Genomic DNA, 12008 nt, shown 5'->3' on the forward strand with positions numbered 1-12008 from the left:
GAAGACACAACCAGTCAGTTGTTCTTATGGCATTTGACTGCGATGGCCCTGAAATTCAAGCTGCTCCCCAACTGGCCGCCGGCTGGATTCAAGTTAACGGTAGCTTTTGACCCGACTGACTTTTGACCCCACCGACTCGTGGCCTCTTGTTGTGTATTGTCAATCAGAAGACACTGGTGCGGAGAGCATGTCTGTCAATTAGTAAAGGCCGAGGGCCCGAGGCTATAAGAATTTTTTCTATACTATTGACAGGATGTTACTGACAATAGGAATGTTTTGGTACTGTTGACAGGATGTTCCTGTCAATACGAAATTTTGTACTATTGACAGGAAGCAATAAAAAGAAGAATATTTTTGGCACTATTGACAGTAAGAATTTTTGGCACTATTGATAGGATGTCGATCCCGTGTCAGCCCTAACCCAAACTCCTTATACAACCATAACCGTGAGTATGATATTGTAAGATGGTGCAAAAAAGACTAACGACCAACATCTGATAACTGTCACCCCGACCAATAGATCGCATTGAAACTCAGATTCGAATCAGTCATGACCCGACAAATCGCTTTCTAAGTTACGTTAACGACTAAATCTGACAAAACAAACTGGCCAGTGAGATGGTGGAAGGTGTCAGCTTTCAAATGATGTTTTCAGATTGACAATTTTGGCACTTTGGAAGTGATTGAACGTGCCCGCGATTTAACGTTTAAAGAAAAGTAGTAGAAACTATTTTTTGTCTAAACGTTAAATCGCGGGCACATTCAATCACTTCCAAAGTGCCAAAATTGTCAATCTGAAAACATTATTTGAAAGCTGACACCTTCCACCATATCACTGGCGAGTTTGTTTTGTCAGATTTAGTCGTTAACGCAACTTAGAAAGCGATTTGTCGGGTCATGACTGATTCGAATCTGAGTTTCAATGCGATCGATTGGTCGATGTGACTGTGTGCTACACGAAGCCGAGGGTTGGACTCTGACCCCAGGGGTCATAAATTAAAGCGGTCTATGTACGAACTTTGAATAGGGTCTCTGTTTTGGGTTTTGTTTGTTAGTTCGAGCATCACTCCCGTTTGGCAAACAGGCGGTGACCAGGCAGTGCACTGGTGAAGTGTTTCAAGAAAGATTGTCGCCATTCTGACTGGATATACCAAGGTATGTAGGGCTGGCGTCATTGTTGAGTTGCGCAGTGGAGTGAAAAAAATGCGAACAACAAGTTTAGTCCCTTCACTAAACTTTTGAAAACCCTTCTTTTTCTTTTAAAATTTTGGACCATTTTGGAGACTTTTGGGCTAGAAGGAACAGGTAGGGTCTAAGCTTTCCCAGTTCAAAATTTGTACGTTTCAGTAGTTAGGTTGGCGTAAGGAGATATCTTAGTGGTTTGGTTTCACATGCTCTGGGTGGACTATTCCAACATAGAAGTAGGTCAAAGTTGAGGTTCGTTTTCTTCTGTCAGCTGTCCCGAGCGAAGGAGCTGGTCAATTATCTTTTCTTTGCATGATTCTAAAGTAGACAGCTGTGGCTTTCTGGTGCATATGAATTTTTGGGGCGTGCAGTGTCAGTAAGTACTTTTCTGAGCCCTTGTTTCAGTGCATTACAGCATCACTTCCTATTGGCAAGTCTGAGTCTGGTATATGCCTTGTAACTAGGCATTATGTGTTTCTTTGAAAGTATTCCACTGGCCGGGTACAAGCACGGGGCACAACGTACGGTATCAGCATGGCAGAAACCGACCAGCAAGCGGTAGCTCTGAGCAGGCCGTCCACAATTTCCTCTCCTGGCATCCTTCAAGGAGTCGGCGAGTAACTTAACTTAACCTAGCCTATCAGCATCTCAGGGTCATTTGAAGCCCAAAATTATTTGTTTACCTTAATACCTTCGATGTGTGATGCCATTCTACAACTGCGCTCTTATATCTCGACTTGATTCAAAGACATCACGATAATGTTGGCTTAAAATGACCCTGAGATACTCTGCCACATGATAGCTAGGTTAAGTTGGTTGCACACCGACGTTCCTGAAGGACGCTAGAAGAGGAAAATGTCTACAACCTACTCTGTGGGTAGGTCGGCTCCGACATTTTGACATTTTTATACTTTCAGTACTACTCATTTCAGACAACAATATCAATGTGTCCGCCTAGTTAGCGTGAGGTTTGATATCAAGTTTGCCTCAATGAGGCTCTACATTTGCTGATGACCTTGATCTTTAAAAAAATGTAGACTGCCGCCATATCGCATGGTGCGAGCAATCTTTAGAATTCGCCCTTAGACCCTTTACACTAGACCCTTTACACTAGAAGACGATTGCTGAGCGGCTGTACAGCGACCAAATTGGATTTGTTTGACCCTTGATTTAATATAATGGAATATGATGCAATATATAAAAGTGTCATTCAGACAACAAAATATAGGAAAGGTAAAACAAATAGATCTTTATCTGTGACGATCGATCTGTTGAATATTTTGTGACAGCCACTCGTGGAAGGGGGGTGTTACCTCGGTCATGACCTTAGTCTTAAATCACCCATCATTCAGAATGTAAATATTGTTTTCGGTGTCAACCATTATCGCAGGGCACTAACGACATTGGGAATGCTGCTTCAAATGCTAGCTTCAATATGCCTGGTGTCAGGGCTGTTAGACATACAGCAGGTACAGGCAGCGGCTGATGTGACGACGCCGGCAGGACGAGTTGTCGGGCTGGAGTTGGACGTGCTCGGGACGACAGTTCACGCCTTCCTGGGGATCCCGTTCGCACAGCCGCCAGTCGGAGAACGGCGGTTCAGACGGGCCGAACCCATGGAGCCATGGGACGGGATATACAACGCAACAAGGTCAAATTGAAGTTCCTGCCATTGTCATCCTTCAGTTCGAATCTGTTTGAATATTAGATATTAGACATTTAACCTCCTTGAACAAAGTGTATCCATTCACATTCACATGTGCACATTATTGAACCGTTCTCTCAGTAAAAACAACGTATAATGGACACAGGTTAAAATCAGAAGGGTTCTTCCGTTCTAGACGTTTTCTCAATTCACACTGTTTTGTTCTTCAATTCCACAACAGGAGGCCCAATGCATGCATCCAGAACGGAGAAGTAGTGAATGATGAATACAACCTGTGGGGATTGAATACTCCGAAGAGCGAGGACTGTCTGTACCTGAACGTGTGGCAGCCAACCCCTGTCCCCACCGGAGCCGCCGTGCTGGTCTGGATTTACGGGGGAGCCTTCGAGGGGTATGTTGTAGATGTCTAGGACACTATCTATGCACGCGCCAAGAGACGATACACATGGCATTTGGATCTTTGACTTCATTGAAGAAAATCCATTAGTGAGGTGCCCTAATGCTGTTGCCCTGGATGTTCAAATGGTGTGATTTAATTGTCCCACATCTTTAAAAAAGTTTTATGTATGAAGACTTATTGTCCAATATCTTATATCAGGGGATCCTCGTCACTTCCCGCATACGATGGAAGGTACCTAGCGGCCACAGAAGGAGTTCTCGTAGTGTCCTTCAACTACCGGCTCAGTGGGTTAGGATTCCTCTACACCGGCACCGAGGACGCACCGGGCAACGTCGGTCTTACAGACCAGGTTCTGGCGCTGAGGTGGGTTCAGGACAACGTCGCGGCGTTTGGCGGTGACCCGGCAAGGGTGACTCTATTTGGCGAGAGCGCCGGTGGAATCAGTATCGGGTACCACCTGATATCTCCCGGCAGCAGAGACCTGTTCAGCCGCGCGATACTGCAGAGTGGGACCGCTCTAAATCCCTGGGGGTACAACTCTGAGGCTGATGCCTACGAGAAAACAGTGATCTTTGCCAACCATTTGGGATGTCCAACGGACCGAGGTTCAGCCGATATGCTGGCCTGTCTTCGGGAAAAGGACGCACAACAACTTGTTGATACTTCTGTCGTGGGATACGCAACGATCATCGCTGTTGTAGACGGCAGTTTCCTACCGGAAAGCCCACCAGTGGCCTATCAGAGTGGAGCGTTCAAAAGCGCAGATCTCCTGCTCGGTTCTAATGAAGACGAAGGTGCCTTCTTCCTCATTAGCAACCAATATCCTGGTTTTAGCGAGAACTCGGAAAGCCTGATCACCAAGGAACAATTTCTAGAGTGTATTCGTTACCAATTTCCACCATTTAACGGGTTTGCTGTTGATGCCGTCGCCTTCCAGTACACAGATTGGGAGCGTCTAGACCAAGATACCATGTACCGCGACGCGATGGACGATCTTTACGGTGATAACTCCTTCGTCTGCCCTGACGTCAACACTGGTCGGGCCCATCTAAGGAATGGAGCAACGCCCTACATGTACCGGTTTGCCCACCGCCCCTCGAATTCCCCCCAACCGGCCTGGGTAGGAGCGGTCCACGCCGATGAGGTGCCGTTCGTGTTCGGCCTGCCTCTGGATCCTGTCTACGGGTTCACCGAGGAGGAGAAAGACCTGGCTCGCAGGATGATGCGGCACTGGGCAAACTTTGCCAGAACAGGGTATGTTATTTCTCTGCAATCTTCTGCAATCTCTGATATTGGACATACTGGCATAGTTTTTTAAGCCACTAGACGGCCAGCGCTTAGCGACTGTACATAACTTGACTAGAATAAGATGCAAGATGTAAAGGTATGATTTAAAAGACAACAAAATACGCAAAACGTCCCAAAACTCGTTCTCTATCTATGAAATTCTTTCAGCGATATGTCAAATCGTTGGTCGCTCAGCGGTCGCAGCCTCTGGTGGAAAGGGTGTGTTACTCGGGTATGTCATTATGTTGGCAACTCTATTTCAATATACAACATTGACGTTTCCTCAGGAATCCAAACAACAACGACGAGGGTGTTTGGAGCGCCTTTAACGCGACCGATGGAGGGTACATGGTGCTGGACACGTTTGAGCCCCGGATGTTGACCGGCCCGAGCACAGAAAACTGTGCCTTCTGGGACAACTACTTAAAGCCCCTATGGAACAAGACAGGTGAGTTGATTCTAATGGTTGCTAGACTTTCATACTCTTGTAAGAGACCGACTTCTTAGGTCGGTAGGATGCTGTTGCTTGAATCCTAGGTAGCTAGTTCTACTAGATTGTGACATTACAAAACGATCACAATGAACCTTCCATCTCACGGAAGTAATTCATTTATTATTTCTATTGGAGTAAACTGTTTAGATTTTCTGTTTAGTTCTGTTTGTATATGATGCAGATGGATTGATTTTCGCATTGAATATTTCCTTGCAGAGGCTTTAATGAAGGATGCCCCGTGTGCCACCGGTTCAGGAGTGCCGCTCTACAACCGTCCTGGGATCATGGGCAGGAGTTTGGCAGCTTGCGTTCTGGCGGTCGTCCTGCACCTCGCCACTGTGTGCTGTTAGTTTTTTATCACGTAGTAACATTGAGCCAACGACGTCAATACCATGTGCGTTGAACAAACATATAGTGGTCGAATGAGCTCAATTAATTTTCATCATTCTGCTTGCTCATTGATGACCTGGATGATAGTACAGGGTGGCTGTTTTGTAATGCTAGTTGTGCACACTTATCCGACAAGGCAATCAGAGATGTCACACCTCACCCTTTTACCTATAATACTTTGTACCACAGTCAAAACTGGACTTCTGTACTACTGATACTACATACCCTTACCCTTACTGCTTTTGCGATGTATTACTGTTACTAAGAACTAATATACAATAGTTTTTGTGTAGAGGAGCATTGTCATAGCTTGTTATACTGTCCATGTCAAAATTCCAGTGTACTGTCTTGTCTTGTCAGCAGGGCTAGCCCTTTGTAATAGCCACAGGCTAGTTGGGCAGCCCTGGCTTTGTGTGCTGAGCAGCCAAACCAATAGATAAATGAATACATAAATAGATAGATAAGTAAATAGATGAATAAACAAGAATCAACAATCTACTTACAAAGATGTAGTCCAGACCCGCCAACCTAATCATCAGTGGACGTTTTTCTGTGCAAATATACTTAGACCACAAAATAATAGATAACCCAAACTATACTAAAGATGTCAAAGCTACATTTGTACATGTGTGCTCTGACATGTGGTATAACACGAGACCAGGTTGTTTTTCTGTCCCAGCTGTAGTGCTGCTTTGGTCTTCCGACGCCCGGGCACCAAACCGGTGCCACGGAGCAGAAAACGTCATCTCATCATGCTCAAGTTCTTGCGGATTGCGAATGCAAAGTTTTTATTTGTTCCTCTGTTACACGGCGCTTGTTCAGCTGTCATAATTTTGATACTATAGGTTCGAATGTCTAGATATAGGGAGTACGTTAGCCTGAAAGATTGTACGACATCTAAGTGCAACATGGTCTAATAGTATTCAACATCAATAAACCGATCAATCATGTGTTTTGATACATAGCTGTGTGTGTGTGTGTCTGTTTGTCTCTGTGTGTGTGTGTGTATGTGTGTGTTTGTTTGTTTTTGTGTGTGTGTGTGTGTGTGTGTGTGTGTGTGTGTGTGTGTGTGTGTGTGTGTGTGTGTCTGTGTGTGCAAAAACCGATAACTCGGGAATACCTGGGTGGGTTGTCTTCGCACTTGGTATGTGGGTAGGCCTTCCTGATCGATTTTGGGGCCCCCCTAGTAGTTTGCTCTGGTACTGCAGCGGAACTTCCTGGTTTGATATTTCGTGTTCCTGACATGCTTTGGTCATAATTATTGAGTGGTAGATAGGTCTTGCCAGTCTTGGGAGGGAAAGTCAGTTGTGTAGATTTTGTACAACTGAGAAAGAGAAATTCTGATAGATATCAATCATGCAAATAAATACCTGATTTGCATAATTAATTACAAAAAAACTATAATTCCATTATGGTAAATGATTGGGATTTCATGTTTGCAGAATTTGGAATTTAAGTAGATGTGGACATTATCAGACACAAATTATGCAAATCAGGGCCTCATTTACATAATTTATGAGGAAATACTACAATAACCTTCTTTTGCAAGATAAGACTTTCATACTAGAGAGTAGATGTCCTTATTTTCATAATAAATGGAAAAAAAATTATGACATGCCACTCGAAAAGGCTAGCATCAGTTGGCGAAGGTATGGGGTCCTGGAACTCTAGTTCAGAATGTAGATATTGTTGTCGGTGTCAACCATTATCGCAGGGCACTAACGACATTGGAAATGCTGCTTCAGATACTAGCTAAAATCTGCCTGGTGTCAGGGCTGTTAGGTACAGGCAGTGGCTGATGTGACAACACACAACTAGGGTCAAGAGTCAGTGGGTTCAAAAGTCAGTCTGGTCAAAAGCTAACCTGAACTTGAATTAGCTGGGGGCCAGTTGGGAAGCTGCTTGAATTTCAGGGCCATCGCAGCCAAATGCCATAAGAACAGCTGACCGTGTGTGTCTGCAGAAGTGTTGCCTGAAGCTAGAGTGGCACTGTGAAAGAAGGTCATGGTTGATTCATGTTATTCGTAGGTTTGCACTACTGTTACATGAGATATTTGCTAGCCCTTTGCACTGTCGGAATATTCGTGGGTAATGCATGTGGGTACAACAAATCTAACAAGCTCTAAACCTTTCCATAATCGCAGTTTGTTTGTTTACCATGCCTTATGTCGTCATCATTTCTCCCTGCATCTAGGCAAAGGGATCCGACATGGCCCATCACATCCTTATAGCAGTCCTTGCTGCGTTGTTCTCCTCACTAGAAGTAGAAGCCGTGGCTGATGTGACGACGCCGGCAGGACGAGTTGTCGGGCTGGAGTTGGACGTGCTTGGGACGACGGTTCACGCCTTCCTGGGAATCCCGTTCGCACAGCCGCCAGTCGGAGAACGGCGGTTCAGACGGGCCGAACCCATGGAGGCATGGGACGGGATATACAACGCAACAAGGTGGTTGTCATTAGTTTCTCTATAGTGACATATGTTCTATTTCTGATATAGCTGGAAGAAGAGGGAATTTATCCCAGTTTATTATAAAAATTATGGGCTTGGAAGCCGTCATCAATAGTAAAATTCAAGACTAGGATCATTTTTTAATGAAGTGATTTTCCTCTTCTTAGCAAACCAAGTGCTTGCATTCAGGATGTCGCCTTCTTCGGAAGAAAAGATAGCATCTACAACACCTGGACGCCAGACGGACCAATCAGCGAGGACTGTCTGTACCTGAACGTGTGGCAGCCAACTCCCGTCCCCACCGGAGCCGCCGTGCTGGTCTGGAGTTATGGAGGGAGTTTCCAAATGTAGGTTTTACACAAGATGATCTTGTATGTATATTGGAATGTTTGATTATCATTTCATTGCATTTGCCTATATCATATCACGGAGGTTTTCTTATAAATATCCATTATCCCCCATCAGTGTCTTCTTATAAAATCTGCAAAGGGCGTATCTACTGAATCAACTTCCCTTCATTAGATGTGATTATAAATGAATTTTTCAAAAAAATGTCACAAGCTGCTGAAGTTTTCTACTGCGCATTCTAATCGCCAGCATGTGGGCCATGTCAGTTGTTAATCAACAAATATGCTATCTAATGCTTAGGTCACATTTCCAATCCGGGGCCCGGTCGGGCACCTAGCGGGAACGAAAAATACGATATAAAAGACAACAAAAGACCAAAAAAAAAACGTTAAAAATTACTCCTAACTACAAATTGTGTATTTTCTTGATATGCGTTTTTTTATTTGGCTTTTGACTGGGATATTAACCCATACCGGCTTGGGAATGTGACCTAAGCATAAAGCGGGTCAACCGTCGTCACTTCAGACGGAATTGTTTGGCAAGATTTATAATACAAGAATCCTGAGTATTTTCTGAGTGAATATTCTTTCAGCGGTGCTTCGGTGCTTGACCTGTACGATGGAAAGTACCTTGCAGCCGCGGAGGGAGTCGTCGTTGTGACCGTGAACTACCGAGTCAGCACGCTGGGGTTCCTGTACACTGGGACAGAGGGCGCTCCTGGGAACATGGGGCTCACGGATCAGGCCATGGCCCTCAGGTGGGTGAAAGAAAACATCGCGTCATTCGGAGGTGACCCCAGATTGGTGACACTTTTTGGTGAAAGCGCAGGCGGGATAAGTATCGGGTATCTTCAGATGTCGCTGGACAGCAGAGACCTCTTCAATCGCGGCATCGTGCAGAGTGGAGCCGTGGTGATGCCGTGGGGCCGAGATTCAGCATCGGCTGCGTACAACAAAACAATACGCTTCGCAGAAAGTGTTGGGTGCCCACCGGACAAAGGCATGGACGCTATCATCGCTTGTCTCAGAGACAAGGATGGGCAGTATCTTGTTGACACATCTGTGTTGAGGGATACACGGTTTTTCCCTGTCATCGATGGAAGCTTCCTCGTGGAAAACCCCGGAGATGCCCTCAAAAATGGCAACTTCAAAAAGATCGACATTCTGATCGGTTCGAACACAAATGAGCCAACGTTATTTCTCATTGAGGATCTTCCCGGATTTAGCAGCAACACAAGCAGTGCCATCACCAAGGAACAGTTCATCAAGGGAATCCAATACTACATTCCCGGGTTAAACGAGTTTGCAGTGGATGCCGTTGTCTACCAATACACTGCATATGCATGGTTACACCATGAGGAGGAAACCATGTACCGGGATGCATTTGGCCTTCTCTATGGAGACTACTTCAACTTTTGCCCCGATGTAACCACTGCGCATGCTCACGTCCGACAGGGGGCAGCGACATACATGTACGAGTTTGCTCACCGAGCCTCGAACTCGGCATGGCCTGACTGGATGGGAGTGGTCCACGGCGCGGAGATAGAGTTCGTGTTCGGCCGGCCCCTGGATGCTGCCTTGGGGTACACCGTGGAGGAAGTGGAGCTGTCTCGCAGGATCATGCGTCACTGGGCAAACTTCGCCAGAACGGGGTAACTCCTCTTCAGTTCCATCCAATTTTTGATTTAAAAAAGACAAAACGTTTTTTTTTTTCAAAACATCTCATAGATTCTGTCCGATATTCCGTAGAGTTATTCGATGGACCGCTCTGTCAAATTTGAAGTCTGTCGGTAATACCAGGTTCATAATTTTGATATTTGATTTATCAATATTATACATCAACATTTGACTGCAATACTAACATTAACTCGACTTTGCCCTGATTGTTTTCGTAGCAACCCCAACAACAACGACGAGACGACATGGGGTGCCTTTAACCAGACCGACGGAGGCTACACGGTGTTGGACACGCATGCTCCTCGCATGAGGATGGGTCCGAGGTTCGCCGCGTGTGACTTCTGGGAGGACTACGTCAATCCGCTCATAGCAAAGACAGGTCCGTTCAGTCAGATTGTCGCACACTGATCACTTAATAAGCCGGATTAAAGTGGTTTTAGATATTCATTTTCCTTCTGCATCACAGTAAACACTCATATTAATGTCAGTTGGTGGATTCACAGACAATTTAAATGATGTTAAATTGCATGACTTATAGATTATACTCGTGTATAGCAAGTACGTACCGTTAAACAAACATGAATGAATGCTCGTACATATATATACATACATAGATTCATACAACCATTTTCTTTACGAAACGTAAGCTAAATCCGCACATACCAATGGCATGTCTATGAAGATGTCCATGTACACATGGTTGACCTGTTAAATGTCTATTACAGATGCCCTGATGATGAGTCAGTCCTGCGAACCCGCTACTTCAGACGCCCGTGCCGACAGCAAAGCTGTGTTTTGGCTACTGCAACTGAGCCTTTATAACCTGGCTGCTGTGTACGTTTTCACTCTGCACGCCTAGTTATTTTCAAAAGTACTGTACTGCCTACTCATTCGTCGTGATTAACGACAGACACCAAAAGTTTTGCTTTGCACTGGACATGTATTATGAAAACATATCCCCAGAGTCACAGAGAAAGAATTGCACAATCACCAAGCGAAATTTTAGTTATGATTTTTGTAAACAGAATTTATCATTTTCATATACAGAAGATATTCTTTGTCTTATCAAAACAAATGTGTTAATTTCCTCTGTACATATAGCATTCAGGTTGGACTGTTTTAAATTTGATAGTTCTATGTTCGTTCACATTACAATTGCAATGTACACATGACAATTTCTTTTGATTATGCCATCCAAGTTGTTTTGACTACATTTAGCTTGACAACCTACTATTTGTTTGCAACACAAAACTGCATATCGAGCATACTACATAAAATTTTCACATATGGATAGGTCTTTAGACGCTTTATAGACAGAAACAATTACTTAACTGCTACATTGTGTGGACGGGACATTAAGATTTACTATCATAAACACATCGATCATCGCTACACACCAACTAGTATCTTTTTAAACTGATATACAGTTATACATAGATTCATAAACAACTTGTTACCATGCATTACTATCTGATTATTTCCATGCATGTGCCCATTGGGAAAGGTGCATTGACTCGGGTTGCAATAATAAAAAGAACTCCTTTTGCCAATTGGATACAGTCTTTGCAACCGTTAGATCTGCTTGGTGTTTTCATTGATCACAGGCGACAGTTACATCTGTCATTTCTTCATTCGAGGGAAATGGGTGAAAACAAGAGGCGTCAGTTGGAGAAGGACGGCTACTTCTGGATCTGGAACTTAAAAATAACTAGAAAAAGCTAATATTTGCTGAATTAATAATGTGAGAATACAGTGACGGTACTGCTTTGATAGCTTGCTACTACCAGCTGTCCACCCGGTGATACTGCGATGCTGTCAGCTCTGAACATGTCGGAAACGACGCGGCGAACGTACCGCCCGTCTTCTGTAAACAGCTCCACCGTCCCGCCTGACCCGGTCGACACGAGAATATTCCCTGAACTGTCCGTACAGACACCTGAGACCTCTCCGGCCTGACCGTCACTGATGTCACCAATTTTGTCACCCCCAAAGCTAAAAAGGTAGTGGCCAGTGTTGTCATAGACATACACGCGTGTACCCCCCATGTGGTCGGTAAAGAACAGGTTTCCCTCCCGTCCCACAGCGACCCGCCCGGGGGACTCCGGGCCCTGCCCC

The 12008-nt window shown here is 44.8% G+C and overlaps 2 protein-coding genes across 2 annotated transcripts; both read left to right on the top strand.

Annotated features, from left to right (window-relative positions):
* The first annotated feature begins 2553 nt into the window (after positions 1-2553).
* On the top strand, positions 2554-6381 carry LOC136433624 (cholinesterase 1-like). The gene is made up of 5 exons (XM_066426018.1): positions 2554-2836; positions 3072-3242; positions 3450-4505; positions 4826-4986; positions 5248-6381. The coding sequence occupies exons 1-5, from the start codon at positions 2595-2597 to the stop codon at positions 5379-5381; spliced, it is 1764 nt and encodes a 587-aa protein (XP_066282115.1). The 5' UTR covers positions 2554-2594; the 3' UTR covers positions 5382-6381.
* Positions 6382-7277: 896 nt separating this feature from the next.
* Positions 7278-11448, top strand: LOC136433623 (cholinesterase 1-like). The gene is made up of 6 exons (XM_066426017.1): positions 7278-7422; positions 7616-7866; positions 8037-8216; positions 8810-9868; positions 10112-10272; positions 10619-11448. The coding sequence occupies exons 2-6, from the start codon at positions 7631-7633 to the stop codon at positions 10750-10752; spliced, it is 1770 nt and encodes a 589-aa protein (XP_066282114.1). The 5' UTR covers positions 7278-7422; positions 7616-7630; the 3' UTR covers positions 10753-11448.
* The last annotated feature ends 560 nt before the right edge of the window (positions 11449-12008 follow it).

This window comes from Branchiostoma lanceolatum, chromosome 4 (genome assembly GCF_035083965.1).
Source record: "Branchiostoma lanceolatum isolate klBraLanc5 chromosome 4, klBraLanc5.hap2, whole genome shotgun sequence".
Lineage (NCBI taxonomy): Eukaryota > Metazoa > Chordata > Leptocardii > Amphioxiformes > Branchiostomatidae > Branchiostoma > Branchiostoma lanceolatum.

Excerpts from the sequence above, each read along its gene's own strand:
- LOC136433624 (XM_066426018.1), top strand. The coding sequence starts at position 2,595 with ATGCTGCTTCAAATGCTAGCTTCAATATGCCTGGTGTCAGGGCTGTTA. Across the intron at positions 2,837-3,071 it reads GGGATATACAACGCAACAAG|GAGGCCCAATGCATGCATCC; the intron begins GTCAAATTGAAG and ends ATTCCACAACAG. Across the intron at positions 3,243-3,449 it reads TACGGGGGAGCCTTCGAGGG|GGGATCCTCGTCACTTCCCG; the intron begins GTATGTTGTAGA and ends ATCTTATATCAG.
- LOC136433623 (XM_066426017.1), top strand. The coding sequence starts at position 7,631 with ATGGCCCATCACATCCTTATAGCAGTCCTTGCTGCGTTGTTCTCCTCA. Across the intron at positions 8,217-8,809 it reads TATGGAGGGAGTTTCCAAAT|CGGTGCTTCGGTGCTTGACC; the intron begins GTAGGTTTTACA and ends ATATTCTTTCAG. Across the intron at positions 10,273-10,618 it reads TCCGCTCATAGCAAAGACAG|ATGCCCTGATGATGAGTCAG; the intron begins GTCCGTTCAGTC and ends TGTCTATTACAG.